Source organism: Xenopus laevis, chromosome 8S (genome assembly GCF_017654675.1).
Source record: "Xenopus laevis strain J_2021 chromosome 8S, Xenopus_laevis_v10.1, whole genome shotgun sequence".
In the NCBI taxonomy this organism is placed as follows: Eukaryota; Metazoa; Chordata; class Amphibia; order Anura; family Pipidae; genus Xenopus; species Xenopus laevis.
Genome location: NC_054386.1, coordinates 63,098,933 through 63,116,373, shown reverse-complemented (window position 1 = coordinate 63,116,373; position 17,441 = coordinate 63,098,933). Strand labels below are relative to the sequence as shown.

The window sequence follows — 17,441 nt, the reverse complement described above, 5'->3', positions numbered from 1 at the left end:
ATGTAAAACACTGCTTCATGTAAATAAACCATTTTCATAATAATATACTTTTTTAGTAGTATATGCCATTAGTTAATCATAAATAGAAAATTGCCATTTTAAATAAATAAGGACAGCCCCCTGGGATCGTATAATTAACGGTGCACACAAATATTCCAAACAAACTATACATGTTAGGTCACATGAGCCAATTAACAGACAGAGTTCTGTCTTTTGCATCCACACTTCTTCCAGTTACAGTTGGAGTTATAGTATTTCTGGTCAGGTGATCTCTGAGGCAGCAAAGAGACCATCATGAAATGGTTTAAGGCAAGAGATGTAATATTTATATACTCTAGTTTGGTAAGATTCTTTAATATTCATTTTGGGGGTATAGTTTTCCTTTAAGAACTCGACTATTTGCCATCAAAATCCTGCCGAATTGCTGTTTTAGCCTATGGAAGATGTCCTGGGATCAATTTGGAGTTGTTTGCAGCCTTCCTGACATTGAAGTTTTTTGTGCAAAATAAACTCGAATGGAGTTTGAAAAACTCTATTCGAATTCGATACAAGTTTTTGGGTCCATAGTATTCACCCAACTTTGAAAAATTGGAATTTTTTAATAAATCTCGATTGGTCTAATTTCGAGTTCATGGGAGTTTATAAAAAAAAAAAAAAAAACTCCCATGAACTCGAACTTTGAATCTTGATAAATCTGCCTCCCCATGTGTCATTTTTTTCCATGTTTGTCCATGGTAGATAGTGTCAACTATGTGAGCTGCTGTTTTTGTGCATAAATCTAAGGAAGCTGACAATCTGTAGGTCTTACACATAAACCAGGGAAGGGACTCCTTGAAGTTGGACTCTTTAGCAATACACGTGGAAAATACTTGCTCCCTTTAAATAATGATATGTTGTCAGGCTTCTGTTATGCAAGTGACAATTTATGTATGCATGGAGACAACGTTAGGTTGTTTTGTGAATGATCCAGTGTTCACAGCAGGGTCATTTACTAACATAGTTAAAACACTGCACAATTGCAGCTGCGAGTAAAAGTCAAACATTACTTCGCTTTGAACAGTTTGATTAGGTGCAGTGTAATTACACTGTGCAATGCAGGAACTATGTATGTAAACTAGCACCAGGGTCTTGTTTGATCTTTATAGCTGTAGTTCTTAAAGTAGAAGAAAAGGCTAAAATTAAGTAAGCTTTATTAGAAAGGTCTATATGAATACACCAGTAAACCCTGGTGCTGCTCTGAGACCTCTGTCAAAAGAAACACCGCATTTATTTTCTTCAATTGTGTACACAGGGGCTTCTGTATTAGGCTTCCTGTTTTCAGCTTAAACCTCCAGGGCGCGGCCTTGAGCATGCTCAGTTTGCTCCTCTCCCCCTCCCTCCTCCCCTTCCTGTCCAGAGCTATTAGCGAGCGGGGAGAGACTCAGGCAGGAAGTGATGTCACACCAAGCCAATATGGCAGCTGCTATCCTAAACAAACAGAGAACACTTCAAGAGCTGTTTACTCAGGTATGGTAAAGCATTCTGCAGAATAAATATACGGTTCTAGCTGGCACTATTGTGGCTAATCTATTGGCAATAAACTGCTTCAGGAGCTTTCCTTCTGCTTTAGCTTTACTGAAGGATGAGGAACGTGATCTTTGCCAGCATGTTTGTGCCTGAGATCTTTAACTACTCCTTTTCTCATTTTAGTATGCAATGTTCCTGTCTGTCATTTTCCTGATTGAACTGATAGCAGCCATTGTGGGTTTGGTTTTCAGGCACGAGGTAAGGGTAGAAAAATTGTTTCTTCACTCTTTGAGAGTAGTATCTAAATCTATGTGCTGCTGTGAGCCTGATCTAGGTGAGTTTCTAAACTGGGGTTTTCCAATGTTTGTATTTATTTGCAGATTAAGAACAGTTTTGAACAAGGTTACTTTGAAGCTCTCCAGCAGTACAATTCTACAGGAGATCCCAGGAGCCAAGCTGTGGATACTATACAGAGAACAGTAAGTAGCACTGATGTTTAACAACACTGTCACAAATAGGAATGGTGGTAACATATTATTGTAGCTATTGGCCACCTCTAACCTGCAAGAACACTGTTTCTTTGCTTTTGTGTAAGTGTATCCACATTTTCTGGCCCCACCTCATCCAGCTCATTGAAACTTCCTTTCAAGCTTAGTCATTTGGGAATGTCTGCTACATACCTATTGGATGAAAGCTGTGACAAATCAAATCTGTGAGATAAATATTGATGGTTACTCTCATTTGCAATTGTTACAGCAGCCCTATCCATTATGAATAAGCGATTGTGGGGATGTATCTGGTGTTTTATTTCTTTTTCTGGCTCTGTTCTTAAATTATTACAATTATACCTCTACTCTGATAAACTGATGGTGTTTTTTGTTGTTGTTAAAGGAACTGTAACACCAAAAATTTAAAATGTTTTAAAATAATGAAATTATCATGTAGTGTTGCCCTGCACTGGTAAAACTGCCCTGTTTGCTGAAACGCTACAATAGTTCATGTAAACAAGCTACTGTGTAGTAATGGCAGAAATTGAAAAAAGGCTATATGGCACAGGGTAAATAGTAAACACAAAACAACATTATGTTGTACAGAGCTTATCTGCTGTGTAACTTGAGCCTTTTTTTCCTTTGAATGGCTGCCCCTATTGCTAAAAAGCAGCTTATAGTAGTGTTTTTGAAGCAAACATAGTAGTTTTACCAGTGCAGGGCAACACTGCATTATATTTGTATTACTTTAAAACACTTAAATTTTTTGATGTTACTGTTTCTTGTTTCTAAGCTTTTTCTAGACTTGTTATACCAAAGTTCTTCTGTTTATTAAATTGCTCTATGATCACGACATTATCATATACACAAAGTAGAACAGTTGCCCTAAACACTGTTCTGACCATCTAAATGTATACATTGCTTTTTCTGTATAGTTGCAGTGCTGTGGTGTTAAATCATACACTGACTGGGCTCAAACCCAGTACTTTAAAACACATGGAATTCCCCAGAGCTGTTGCAGAGTTCTTGGTAACTGCACGGAGGCAGACATGATAGATATAGTGAAGGCTGGAGGGAAAGTATTTAAACAGGTAAGTTTAACACTTTGAGAACTTTCTGTAGGAATGCCTTTGATTTTGACCTTAACTTTTGCATTTTATCTATAATTTGTTCTTTTGGTTGACTTATTAAAATCTTAATGCATTTACCTGTATTTTGTTAAAGGGATACTGTCATGGGGAAAAATGTTTTTTTCAAAACGCATTGGTTAATATTGCTGCTCGAGCAGAATTCTGCACTGAAATCCAATTCTCAAAAGAGCAAACAGAATTTTTATATTTAATTTTAAAATCTGACATGGGGCTAGACAAATTGTCAGTTTCCCAGCTGCCCCCAATCATGTGACTTGTGCTCTGGTAAACTTCAGTCACTCGTTACTGCTGTACTGTACCTTCCCAACAGCAGATTATCAACGGAAACAATGGGAAGGTAACCAGATAACCTGGTAGATCTAAGAACAGCACTCCGTAGTAATATCCAGGTCCCACACATTAAGTTACATTGAGTAGGAGAAACAACAGCCTGCCAGAAAGCAGTTCCATCCTAAAGTGCTGGCTCTTTCTGAATGCACATGACCAGGCAAAATAACCTGAAATGGCTGCCTACACACAAATATTTCAAATAAAAACAAATACACTTGCTGGTTCAGGAATAACATTTTATATTGTAGAGTGAATTATTTGCAGTGTAAACAGTGTAATTTAAAAATAAAAACTACATCATAAAAATAATCACAGAATCCCTTTAAATATACAGATATTGGGAGCCATTAACCTAGCCCCAGAGAGAAGTCTATGAGCACTAAAAAAAACATGTTCCCGCAAGGATTCATTCAAAGAGAATTTCTCTCTTGGATCTGCCAACAATCTACACCTCGTGCCAGATAAATCCAGCAGCTTTGTTGCTTTGGCAGGTGCAGGCAGTAGGTACAACACCCTGTTGTAGCCTCCGCCCACTAGCACTGCCTTAGTTTCACATAAAATTGACCATAGTGTGTATGTATGTATGGGATAGGAACCTTCGCTATCAGCTCAGACTGGGATTCAAAATAGACCTTGGCATTTCTAGAACACAGAGATCCAAACAGCCCTGCACCAGCCCACTCAATTGGCCAATCTGGGCCGCTTGCTTAGATAGTAAGCTTCATTGGGATAGAAACTGGTGTGAATGATGTATAATCTTTGTCAAATTTGTCATCCCTTCGTAAATAAATAATAAAAATAATAGTAGCATCATCTATTCATGTGTTTAAATTCACGAAGAATGTGCCATACATACACAAAGTTAATGGAACAAAAAACTAAACAGCAGCATGTCCTCTCCTAAAAATGTACTGCAGCATAATAGTGGGAGTCAAAATTGCAGATATCTCTGTATGTTAGATAACCGCAAGTTGATTGACTACAGACTTCTCATTGGTGGGCATATTCGGCATCTGTGATGGGCATATTTATCATACTGTGTAAAACATCACGGCTGATGTCCATAGCAACCAATCAGATGGTTGCTTGCATTTTCTAACTTGTAGGTGAAATCTAATTGCTGATTGGTTGCTATGGGCAACATCACTGGTGGTGTTTTACACAGCATGATAAATAGGCCCATCAACCTGAGCATTTTGGAACAGCAATGCAAATTGCTCTTTTACGTGAAATATATGAAGTAAGTCTCTACAGAGTCAATTTCAGATGCATGTTTAGGATACACATACTATTCCTTCTGTTAATATGAATTTATATAGGTAAGTTGGGTAAACTTGGGTGTAAGAAATTCCTTTTCAAGCAAAATGTTTTGATACTACGGGATTGCTTTCTCCTATCAAATAGCAGATGTAGCTTAACTGCATGCTTTACTTGTGAAAGTTATTAGATAATCATTTTTCTCACTATTGCTGTTTATTTGTAGGGTTGTATTTCTTTGGTTACTACCGTCATGGAGTCACGAATGGGTGTTGTTGCTGGCATATCCTTCGGAATAGCTTGCTTCCAGGTAATGTCTTCTAAATTTCGATTTCAGTCAGATAGATATATATAGTAGTATCAGGCAGTGCCCGCAACTCAGTCAATGACGAAGTCAGAGGTGACTCGAGTTTTGGAGGTACTACCAAACAGACCCAGCTTAGTCTGCAAGTTCACATAGGAGCTACTAAATCCCTAATTACAGTTGTTATTGGGCACCCTTAGGAACTTCTCTTGCTTGTATTGCTCCCCGACTTTTTAATATTTAAATGTGGCTCACGGATAAAATAGGTTGGGGACCCTTGGTTTACCATGTTGGTTTTGAAGCAGAACAGGTTATTTTGACCTGCAAACAATATCAATACTTTAGTAAATGTGTAGTAACTCAAATTAAAATCCTGTCTGTTAATTACATGAAACACTTGCCATCTGACACAACTGTTGGAAGAGAATGCTGCTTGCTGTGTTTTATTATCTGACAAGATAAAATGTAATGGACTTTGTCATTGTATCACAATCACTATGTAAATACATGAAAGCAATAAATAGCCACTTTTTTAAATCGAGTTTTATATAAATGTGAAAGATGAAATGAAGTACCCTACAAAGTCTGTCTGGCTTAAGTCTCTTGTGTAGTTTAACCCTTACACAGGAACATGGTATTGGATGTTTTGCCAATCACTGATTTTGGCACTTCTAGTGTGAGGTTTCTGGACATAAAGACTCATTCTTCCCACAAGGCCCTGTCAAATGTACTTTGCTCTGGTAATGAGCAATTTCCACTTTGCAGAGATTAGGTCACAAAATATGGAAACAACCAGCTACCAGGTCTGATGTGGCACCCAGACCAATGCGGTTGTTTATCCTTCATTCTGGCTACTGCCCAGCAATGATGTCTGAAAACACCTAACCGAAGCAATATGATATCCCAAGAGGAATGTAACTTTCCAGTGGCTCCATAGATGGTCCCAGTAATTCTCATACTTTTTTTGGACTGTAGTAAGTCATATGAATTTAGGGATCAACATACGATATGCTAAACAGATAGTGAGGTTGCATTTGTCTAATTAAAGGGTCAGGGTCAGATTCTATACAAAACTATATTGCAGATTAGACCAAATGATTCTTCAGTTAGGAGTAAGTACCTACAGTATAGGCCAGGGGTGTCCAAACTGCGGCCCGAGGGCCAAATGCGGCCCGGGATGCATATGAATGCGGCCCAGTTTGGTTCCCGAGGAAACGACATGTTGCAAAGGATACAGGAGGAGGGGGGACTCTGCCCATTGCCCAGTTAGTAATAATAATATAATAATACGTCTAATTAATATCCAGGTGTCCCATATTCCAGTGTATAGCTCCATCTGGTTATCCAACTGGCATTGTAGTTCTTTGCTGTGTATTTCCTTTACTTTTACAAATTTTACAAATCAAACGTGTTTGTATATTTCATGTGTGGCCCCAGACAATTTTTCTTTTTCCAATGTGGCCCAGCGAGCTAAAAGTTTGGACACCCCTGGTATAGGCAGTCGATTAAGATTTTGTATACTGCTGTGGCTAATCTAGTTTGTATTCTGCTATGCTCTGCACATCTGATCTAATGTCTAATTAGCTTTGCAGCATGTGCGCTTTTGTGTTCCATTTTATCTCTGTAGTCATTCCAAATTATCCCTTTTAAAGTAGACCCATATTAATTAGTGACACTACAAAGACTATTAATAATCAGCCTGCACAGAAGTTTGTGCATCTGAACAGATAACTCAGGGCTGTCCAAACTGGGCCCTCCCACCTACCTGCAGTGTTTGCTTACCATGAGTAAACTTTAAATGGTATCACTACAGAGATTAACTGGCCCCTGCATTGTTTAAACCTCAAATTCAGACTAATCCCCTGTACTCTTCACACATGTAATCCTCCTGCATTGTTCACACTAGTGACACCTGTATTGTTCACATCCTAAAGTCCTGTACTGTTCACACCTGAGACCCGGACTGAAACATTGTTCACCTGTTCACACTTTATGCAAAATGCTAATGGGGCACCAGCACTGTGTCACTGTATGTAGTACATATTACATACAGTGATACCTGATAGGTTTCCCTGTCTCTTGCTCTGTTCTGCCTCCCATATGCTCCCTGTGTGTGCGCCATACTCTGCCTGTGTGTGTGGGCTGCTCTGCCTGTGTGTGCCATACTCCTGTGCCTGTGGAACATAAGCCTGATATTTGTTCTGGAGATTTTGCTTATTTATTTAATCCTGAAAATACAGGTATGGCATCCGTTATCCAGAAAGCTCAGAATTACAGGAAGGATGTTTCCCTTGGCTCCATTATAATCAAATAATCCATATTTTTAAAAATGATTCCCTCTTTCTCCATAACAATAAAACAGTGCGTTGTACTTGATCAAAAGTAAGATATAATTAATCCTTATTGAAGGCAAAACCAGCCTATTGTATTCATTAAATATTTACATGATTTTCTAGTAGACTGAAAGTATGAAGATGCAAATTATGGAAAGATCTGTTATCAGGAAAACCCCAGGTCCCAAGCATTCTGGATAACACATCCCATACCTGTACTATGGTTTTTGTATAATAAATGTAGATAGAATGTAATTTTAGCTTAAGTTCTATTTATTTTGACGAAAGGCGTACAGGTATGGGATCTGTTATCATGAAACTTATTCTCCAGACAGAAAGGCCATCTTCCATAGGCTCCATTTTATACAAATAACATTTTTAAAAGATAATTTCTGTAATAATAAAACAATACCTTGTACTTGATTCTAACTAAGATATATATACATATACTATTTGGTTGCAAAATTTTTAATGTTTACATTATTTTCTAGGAGATTAAAATTCATACTAACATGTTCCTATAAAAATCATAGGAACGTGTCCGTATCTAGGAGGTTCTGTGCGCTGAATATTTTCCTTTAAAACCCGCCCTAGCCCCGCAAACCTTTGTTTAACCGATCCTCCGACATTTCTAAACGATCTTCTTCATTGTTTTAGTGACACTGGGCTGGGGACGGCGCCATCCTTCCACAGGCCAATTACAAAAGAAAACCAAACGTCAGCCTATGGAAGGATCAATCCACCCTTAGCCCAGGGTCACCGAAACAACGCAGAAGATCCATTAGCAGTGTCAGAGGGTCTGCTTCACAAAGGTTTGTGGGGCTGGGGTCAGCTTTGAGGTTTTTTTTTAGTGGAATCTATTCGGCGTGCAGCACCTTGATATGGACACATTTCTATGATATTTATAGGAACATGTCCGTATCACTTTATGGTATAAAGATCCAAATTACGAAAAGATCTGTTATCTGGAAACCCTCAGATCCTGAGCATTCTGTATAACAAGACTTTTATATAGATTAAATGGCCCCTTTTATTCACTGGGGAAGGGGGTGCCTAATATATTGGGGTTTTTTATGTATTTTATTACTGCCCTCACATGAAACCCCCATGCTATGTGGCTGAATAGTATTGCATGTTGCATAACTGCTTCAATATCTGCAGTCTTGTTATATACAGTAGGTATTCTAGATTAAAGGTGCACGCAGAGTAAAATGTTCACAGTTTTTATCTTGTGAACTTGATGGATGTGTGTCTTTTTTCAACCTAACTTACTATGTTACTATGTATGGGTTTGCCAACTTAGAACCATGCCTTCTATAAAATATGTTGATATGATCGAAAAATCAATCATAAAATCAAAAATGATCTCAAAATAGGTGGTGCTTGAACCCACTAAATAATTGCTGACCCACAAGATTCATTTTTATGTGTTTAAGCTTGTGCCACATGAATGATCTGTTTCATTCTGCGTTTCAGGTAAAAAAGCTGTTTCCGTGTTCTCTATGGGGCAAGCCACATTGTCTGCTGACTAATTTACACCAAACTCCTCTCCCAAATTTCTATAAAATCTGCAAGCTTCAAATGTATTCCTTAGTTCAAATGCGTTTTGCAAGACTACATAGAAATCATTTCAATCAGCAATAGTTGTCATAGCTGATAATCATCTCGGTATCATGACTTTTGACATTTTTGCTTCTAAATAGATGCACTTCCTCCAAAGAGATGTCCTGCCAGATCTAACTTTAGTACTTGATCAAACACTGGTTAAAAGTTCAGTTTGACATATCTGATCTCAATTTTCTGTTTATGGCTGTTTTGCAACAGTCCCTAAATTAAGCTTATCTATGACACTCCAGCATATGCCTAGGGCACATGGAGTAGGCCACCTCTCAGTTCTATAAAGGGTCTGTAATCACAAAATATAAACTGTTTCCATTAAGTTAAATGTAATAATGTTCACTGGTAAAAACCATGTATGTTTCAAATATATTTTTATGTAGATAAATTAGTATTTAGACATAGAGGCTGCCTCTCAAATTCCAGTGAACTTTAGGGACCACAATATCAGGTAATAGATACAGTTCTTAGAATAAGTGTTTTTTGGGTATGGGCATCACAGTTGCAAGTGCATGAGAAAGTCAGATAAAAATGTTCTCCTGTAAAGTAGGACTGCTGCTGCCAGGAAATGTATCGGGTTATGGACAAACGGACAGAACAAATAAATGTAAATATTTTTACTATGGCATTGCTGCCCCTTTAAAGAAGTGGTAGCTGCTTTTGACTTATTTAATGGTATCATTAAATAATAATATAAATATCATTTTTTTTCCTTTTGTAGCTTGTGGGAATGTTCCTGGCTTGCTGTCTATCCCGTTATATTACAAACAACCAATATGAGATGGTGTAACTAAACCTCTGCGCTGCAGGCATTAAGGTACATTATGCTATATATTTTTTTTTTTTTCCTGTTTGTAGATCAGCTGGTTGCAGCAGCACAGCATGTACACTGTTAAAACTGGGCATTAAAATATATGCAACCAGTTTATGTTGTACTTCTAGATTTAAGAAATGCTTAAAGGGATACTGTCATGGGAAAAAATGTTTTTTTTTCTCAAAACGCATCAGTTAATGGGGCTGCTGCAGCAGAATTCTGCACTGAAATCCATATTTCAAAAGAGCAAACAGATTTCAACATTAAACATAAAAAAAAATCTGATATGGGACTAGACATGTTGTGAGTTTCCCAGCTGCCCCAGTCATGTGACTCATTGGATAAACTTCAGTCACCCTTTACTGCTGTACTGCAAGTTGGAGTGATATCACCCCCCCCCCCAGCAGTATAACAATATAACAATGGGAAGGTAACCAGATAGCAGCCCCCTAATACAAGTTAACAGCTCCCTGGTAGATATAAGAACACCACTCAATAGTAAAATCCATGTCCCCTCAGGCGCAAAAAGGTAAGCACACAGGGGAGGGGGAGCGTCAGAGGGGCCAGGATTGCATATATAGATATATAGATATAGATGAGCCGCACTCACAGGAATTAAAAAATAATAAATATTGATTTATTTAAAGTATATGGCCAACGTTTCGGCCTCCTCCAAGGCCTTTCTCAAGGTACAGAAAATGGTAAAATACGTGCTTTAAATACATAGAATGGTGGGAAAAAACAGCAACACCCTTAATGACGTATAATTTACGTCAATGCCCAGTAACTGTCATTAACATAAATCACATTAGCTGTTAACTATGTATATTACCCACACTAAAGATTAAATAATCAATTACCTATACCACTATATCACACCTCACAGTTAATCATTATCATGATCATAAAAAGGTTACAAAATTTAAAAACAAAGCAAGAATGTAACACATTTGTTTCATCAAATTGATATTGTTTTAAATGTTACAAAAATGTCTTGGTTTGAGGAAGTTCCTAGAGTGAAAGCAAGAAATCTGCCTCTCCTATAACACTATACCTATTCTTCCACATGATGTGTAGCGTATACCAAGTATCACATACCCGCAACTCATTATCCTATGGGTTTGCGCGTCTTTTTATTATAATCTGTTTATTATAGTTTAATATGGCCCTTATGTAATATATTTACGATACGCTACACATCATGTGGAAGAATAGGTATAGTGTTATAGGAGAGGCACATTTCTTGCTTTCACTCTAGGAACTTCCTCAAACTAAGACATTTTTGTAACATTTAAAACAATATCAATTTGATGAAACAAATGTGTTACATTCTTGCTTTGTTTTTCAGTTTTTTAACCTTTTTATGATCATGATTATGATTAACTGTGAGGTGTGATATAGTGGTATAGGTAATTGATTATTTAATCTTTAGTGTGGGTAATATACATAGTTAACAGCTAATGTGATTTATTTTAATGACCGTTACTAGGCATTGACGTAAATTATACGTCATTAAGGGTGTTGCTGTTTTTTCCCGCCATTCTATGTATTTAAAGCACGTATTTTACCATTTTCTGTACCTTGAGAAAGGCCTTGGAGGAGGCCGAAACGTTGGTCATATACTTTAAATAAATCAATATTTATTATTTTTTAAGTCCTGTGAGTGCGGCTCATCTTCTGTTCTTTATGTGAATTCTTCGTGTGTGTGTGTGTGTGTGTGTGTATATTTTATACTGTTGTGTGATCTGTAACTGCTGTGTGTGACTCTATTATTTTTTTTTTTTTTTTCTACTCCCCACAGAGTGTTTCGATGTCAGATTTGAGGGTGCACTGATTCTTCTTCTGGCTATGATGGTGCAGCAATAATAGGATACATGAAGAGGCTTTCTCACCCTATATCGAAAACTATTTTTCTGTTCCAGCCCCCCCCCCCCCCAAAAAGTCCTATCCCTGGACATTTAAGTTAGCTTATTCAGCACCTAAACCAATTGGTATGCATAATATTATACAATCTGCCTTTCAGGACCACTGATTTCTTAGATTGTAGCAGCCACATTCCCATGGTTTGCTATGGCATTTTCCAGTTAGACTAACACCCCTTACTCCCTGTTTACCCATAGTTTTATGGTTTTACTTGTATATGCTGTTTGGTTGTCGGACAGGACAGGAGTTAGTAAGCCATATGTCACAGTGACAGGTTTGGGAGGTGATGGTAGGTATACAAAAAATAACTGACACATCTGTAAACTGTTAGAATGATGGAATTACCTTGCAACACTAATATAAATTGCAATAGTTTATTACAGTGAGGAAATTGAAGCATTTAAAAAATGTAATGCTCCTTTAAGTAACACTATAGTCACAAGCAAAGATGTTATCAGAGCTAAAAGGACCAAGGATAAACTCCTGACATCATAATGTGTAACTGTCCTAACAGTAGCAGTGTGTCTATTAATGGATAACTTCAGTTCTTCAGTTACCTTTTATGTGTATAGCAGTAGGAGTTACACAATGGCTCATTCTAGATTACATTTGTTGTCAGACTCTTGTTTGAACTGTCAGTGACGCAAGTGTTCACTGTGACTTATTTTTTTTGTTCATAAACAAAAACAGAAAGAGCCGTATCCTAGTCGCACCGTGTGGTGTTATGTGTTAAATGTTCCCCCAGCACAGCACAATGATATTGATGGTGACAGGAACCACTCAGAATCTCCATGGCTTTCTGTACCCGCCTCTCACTACCAGTGTCTACCACAGGCAGCGAGTTTCCACAATTTTATATGTTACAGCTATACTGTATTTCCATGAAAATGAAAATCTTTCCTAAGCAGAAGAACATAAGAGAAGCCTTTCTTTATTTCTCCTGACAACTTCCTTTTGACTACTTGGTGGTCAGACTAGTGGGAAACTGACCAGCAGGTGGTGCTGTTGTATCAAAATTCATTCATATTAACAGTAGATGTATCCCTTAATATCTTGGAATTAAAAGAAAATAAATAATGAATGTAAATTACATGCTTACAATAGCCCCCTCATCAGTTTTACATTCACTTATTTTAAAGGTTTACTTCTCCTTTAAGGGCCTTTAATCAATTTGGCTTTCACAGAGACCACTGCAGCAGTAACAAATCACCACATGTGCTATGAGCCTCTGATAGGGCAGAGGCACACAAGGTGATTTCTGTGGGGGTTTTTTTTTGTTATCTCAGGAGGTAGCACTAGTTTGCCCAAATTCCCTCCAAGTGCTTTTATATACTGGTTTTTATCTTAGAAATGGAGTTTGCCATGTTTCAAGGCAACAGCGACCTGACCAACTCTTGCACTAATGTGTTTAGGTGATTGCCAGAGCAAGCAATAGCGGGGCCATTAGTCTCCATGAGTCTCTATGAGCTGCAAAACTCAAGGCTACCACAGCTCCTGAGACTTCCATAGGTGTAATTTCTCATAGCTCTTTCTATTGCTTTTGGGTCCTGACTGTCCATACGCCCAGAAGAAAAGCTGTCCATCAAGGGAAGTTCGTCTGTAGTTATTGGTGCTGCCTGTTAATTAGGACACAATGTGATGCCATTCAAAGAGATTTGCTTTATACTTTGATGCTATATCCATATAGGGATTCCATATGAAATGAACAAGCATTGTACATTGACTTCACTGGTTGTGTGTGCTTAGCTTTTGTAGCCCATCTCTGATGTGTGAGCAAGGCATCTACCAGATATGAAGCGGTATAAATTTTGAAAAAGGGACACTTTATAAAATAACCCAATATAAGCTAATGCTAAATACTTTTTTATTCTAACAGTTTTTTAATGTCTGTTCATTTTTAGCTAGTGCCTTTATACACTTGACTACCTTAGACTGTACAATCTGTGGTGGTACAATCTTCTGCTGGCCAAGGCCAGAACAAGGGAAAGGTTTATATGTATGTGCAAAACAAGGGAGCTTAGCATTTCTAAAAGCCTAATTGCAGAGGTTAGGTGATCAGCTCCTAATGGTTTAGCAGAATGTTGCCAACTAAATATGAAATTGTGTCTACAGATTTCCTTTTGTTTTTTGTGTATTTTTATGTGATGTATTTTTATGATCTTTTGACTATTTTCTATTTTACAACGGAGATATATATAGTGTTTACCTAGTCAAGCAGGAATGCTTTTCTGACTTGCACGACAAATGGTTTGTCAGTATTATATGCTGCTTTAATGTAATATTTTCTTATTTCTAATATAACAATGAACTCTTGTCTTTATATACAATAAACGTGCCTTTTTCTTCTTCTTTGTGGTTTCATTTTTCAGTATAAATGTCCTGATCTAGTTATTTATATTCATATAGAAGGAAATCTTTTTCTCTGGTTCTTTTTAACTGTGGGAGGAGGAAAGGTAGTTAAAGTTTCCGGTCCAAAAATAAACCCTTAGTATAAAGAGCTCCTCATTGTATGAAAGCCTGGCACAGACCTGTGTGAGAGAAGGGAGGAGTTTGCATATACAGAGTTCATTATGTCTGTTTAAAATTTGGTGGTAGTTATAAAGGCAGTTGTAGGAGAGATGAAAAAGTAAAACAAAACAATTAATGTTTTATAATAAAAAAAGGATATATTGATTCTTATTAGGCAGACTGTTTACATTATTATTACTACATAGCTTCAATTAAGTTTTCAGAGATGGAGCTTTGAAGGTAAAAAGTGGAGGGAATGATAAAGAGCATATGGATACACAGGTTTTGACTGAATTTTTCTTAAAAAAAGTGAAGATTTGATTGTATATCTTATAAAAACAGTACACGTTTAAAGTATATTGGAGATTGGAGGTTTCTTTTTCAGTAGTATGTATCCAAAAAAAGTTTACAATTAATAATATTCATGCCATATTTATATTTATTATCAATTAAGGGTGGGGGGTGGGCACAGACTTCACCTCTTGCTGCCTTTTGCTGAAGAACCTGTTCGCTTGCCAACACAGGTATTTATATCCCCTGACCCCAATCACCCACTCCTGGACCTCACCGGCCAGGCACAAATTTTAGTCGTGTACCTGCTCAGCAGGGTCATCCACCAGCCCATGATTGCTCAGGGGTAATTTCCTGCGCAACACATTATCAGTCATGGTGGGTGACTGGGTGTTTGTCCGGATAACAGTTGTGGTCATAATTCACTGGGTCTGAAATTTTAGTGGTAGAGAAGAAGGTTAAGTATATCTGGATATTGTTGGTAAAGGTATGGAGAGTTAATATTTCAAGACAACCAAATGGTTGAGTCCTCCAGAATACAAAAACTGCAGATGACAACACAGAAAGAAGATGCATGATGAACCTCAACATTAAGCTGAACTAGAGGAGCGGATTTGTTCTCATAAGAGACATAGTAAATGTTTGGTTTGTTTGTGTGCACAGTGAATTGTACGATCCCAGGAGGCGGTCCTTATTTTTTAAAATGGCAATTTTCTATTTATGATCAACCAATGGCACATACTATTAGAAAAGTATATAATGAAAATGGTTTGGTTACATGAAGCAGGGTTTTACATGTGAGCTGTTTCATGCAATATATTTTTAAAGAGACCTACATTGTTTGAGGGGTATTTTCCTTTAAGATCATTTGGAACTTTACTTAAGACTGTCTAGTTAGTGCACAGGCCAAATATCCAATCATTTTGTCTGCACCCAGGCCTGCCAGTGCAGAGACAAAAACGATTGGAGTTCAGTAGAGTAGTAGTGCCTGTTTCTCAGTAGCCTAAAGTTGACCATACAATGAAAGATCCACTTGTTTGGCGACCTGGCCAAACACCTTGAGGTGGGCTGATCCAATCATTTAGCCCTTGGATCACAACAATGGAGATACAGGCCATCGGTGTTTGGACTGCATCAATGAGCTGATATGGCTGTTGCCCAGATCAGATTTTTAAAACTGTCTGGTGAGGTTGGGAAGGCCTGTCAGAGTGCCCCATACACAAACAAGCTGCAGAGACTAAGGGGCACATTTACTTAGCTTGAGTGAAGGATTAGAATGAAAAAAACTTCGAATTTCGAAGTTTTTTTTGGCTACTTCGACCTTCGACTACGACTTCGAATCGAACGATTCAAACTAAAAATCATTTCACTATTTTACCATGCAATAGTCGAAGTACTGTCTCTTTAAAAAAAAAAACTTTGACTACCTACTTCGCCACCTAAAACCTACCAAGCACCAATGTTAGCCTATGGGGACCTTCCCCATAAGCTTTCTAAGCAATTTCTGATCGAAGGAAAATCGTTCGATCGATGGATTAAAATCCTTCGAATCGTTCGATTCGAAGGATTTAATCGTTCGATCCAACGATTTTTCCTTCGATCGTCCGATCGTCGATGTCTGTGCCACCATGCTTCACTGTCTTCCCACAGTACTGTTCACACAAAGTGCTGTACCATTTCTCTTTAGGCCAGTCAATGTGTTTTTCAACAATGGGACTTTGTGAGGGCTTCTTGCTGATAGTTTGGCTTCACATAGACGTCTTCTAATTGCAAACAAGACAGCTGAGTGTATGACTGAACCCTGGGGGCCCACATTGAGGACAGAAATGCTGTGACAGGGAGCCTCACAGAGCCCCACAAGTCAGAGGTGTGACTAATGTAGCCCAGGCCCTGGGGCAGGATAAGTATTCGTCTCCCCCCTTCACTGGACACATGCCGCTTGCACTGCACGCATGCAAAAATGTCCTGCCCTCACGTTTAACTGTCGGTCTACAAAATGCTGCACCAGTCAGTCAATGTGTTTTTTCAACAATGGGACTTTGTGAGGGCTTCTTGCTGATAGTTTGGCTTCACATAGACGTCTTCTAATTGTAACAGTACTGACAGGTAACATTAGACCTTCTTGAAGCTGATCTTTGCCATTTTGACTATTCTTCTGTCCATTTCAATGATAGTTTTCCATTTTCTTCCACATCTTTCAGGTTTTGGTTAAATTCCACACTGCTATTATTTGGAACAAGCCTCAATTAATGATTCAATTACACAGAATCAGCAGCATGCATGTCATGACTGTTGGGTCTGTTGGTTTACTATTACTCTGCTACACCTACTAGTAAATTATTTGCCATGTAGAAATACAATTTCTACCAAAGCAGTGATTGATCAGGTTAGTGATGTCAGACTGAACACAACTGTACCTGTATCTCGTGCCATTTAATTTTACTTGTACTATGGACTTGACTGGGTATCACTAGACACACTAACGGTGTGTGAGCTCTATTCTTACTTTGGTCTTAATCCAGACAAGACAGCTGAGTGTATGACTGAACCCTGGGGGCCCACATTGAGGACAGAAATGCTGTGACAGGGAGCCTCACAGAGCCCCACAAGTCAGAGGTGTAACTAATGTAGCCCAGGCTCTGGGGCAGGATAAGTATTCGTCTCCCCTCTTTCACTGGACACATGCCGCTTGCACTGCACGCATGCAAAAATTCCCTGCCCTCACGTTTTACCTTTTTTGTAGCTCCGGTGGGCTCCATGTGGGTGCAGGCCCAGGTACAATTGAACTGCTAGTAGATACACCTCGGACAGCACTAAGGCAGTAAATGTCCCATGATGGAGATCAGGGTTAGACTGGGCCAGTGTGACACTAAGAAAAAAACCTGATGCAGAAGCCTTGTGGGCTGCTCGCCCCCCTCC

General features: G+C 38.3%; 1 protein-coding gene across 2 annotated transcripts in view; it reads left to right on the top strand.

The window, feature by feature from the left end:
- Window positions 1-14,071, top strand: part of tspan6.S (tetraspanin 6 S homeolog) — a 21,194-nt gene extending 7,123 nt beyond the window's left edge. The window contains exons 3-8 of one of the 2 annotated variants that reach the window (XM_018233009.2): window positions 1,690-1,764; window positions 1,887-1,985; window positions 2,930-3,085; window positions 4,959-5,042; window positions 9,708-9,803; window positions 11,602-14,071. In XM_018233009.2, the coding sequence (XP_018088498.1) occupies window positions 1,690-1,764; window positions 1,887-1,985; window positions 2,930-3,085; window positions 4,959-5,042; window positions 9,708-9,776 (483 nt within the window). In that variant the 3' untranslated portion in view covers window positions 9,777-9,803; window positions 11,602-14,071. The remainder of the gene's footprint in view (window positions 1-1,689; window positions 1,765-1,886; window positions 1,986-2,929; window positions 3,086-4,958; window positions 5,043-9,707; window positions 9,804-11,601) is intronic. The other variant, XM_041574409.1, reaches the window with a different exon arrangement.
- The last annotated feature ends 3,370 nt before the right edge of the window (window positions 14,072-17,441 follow it).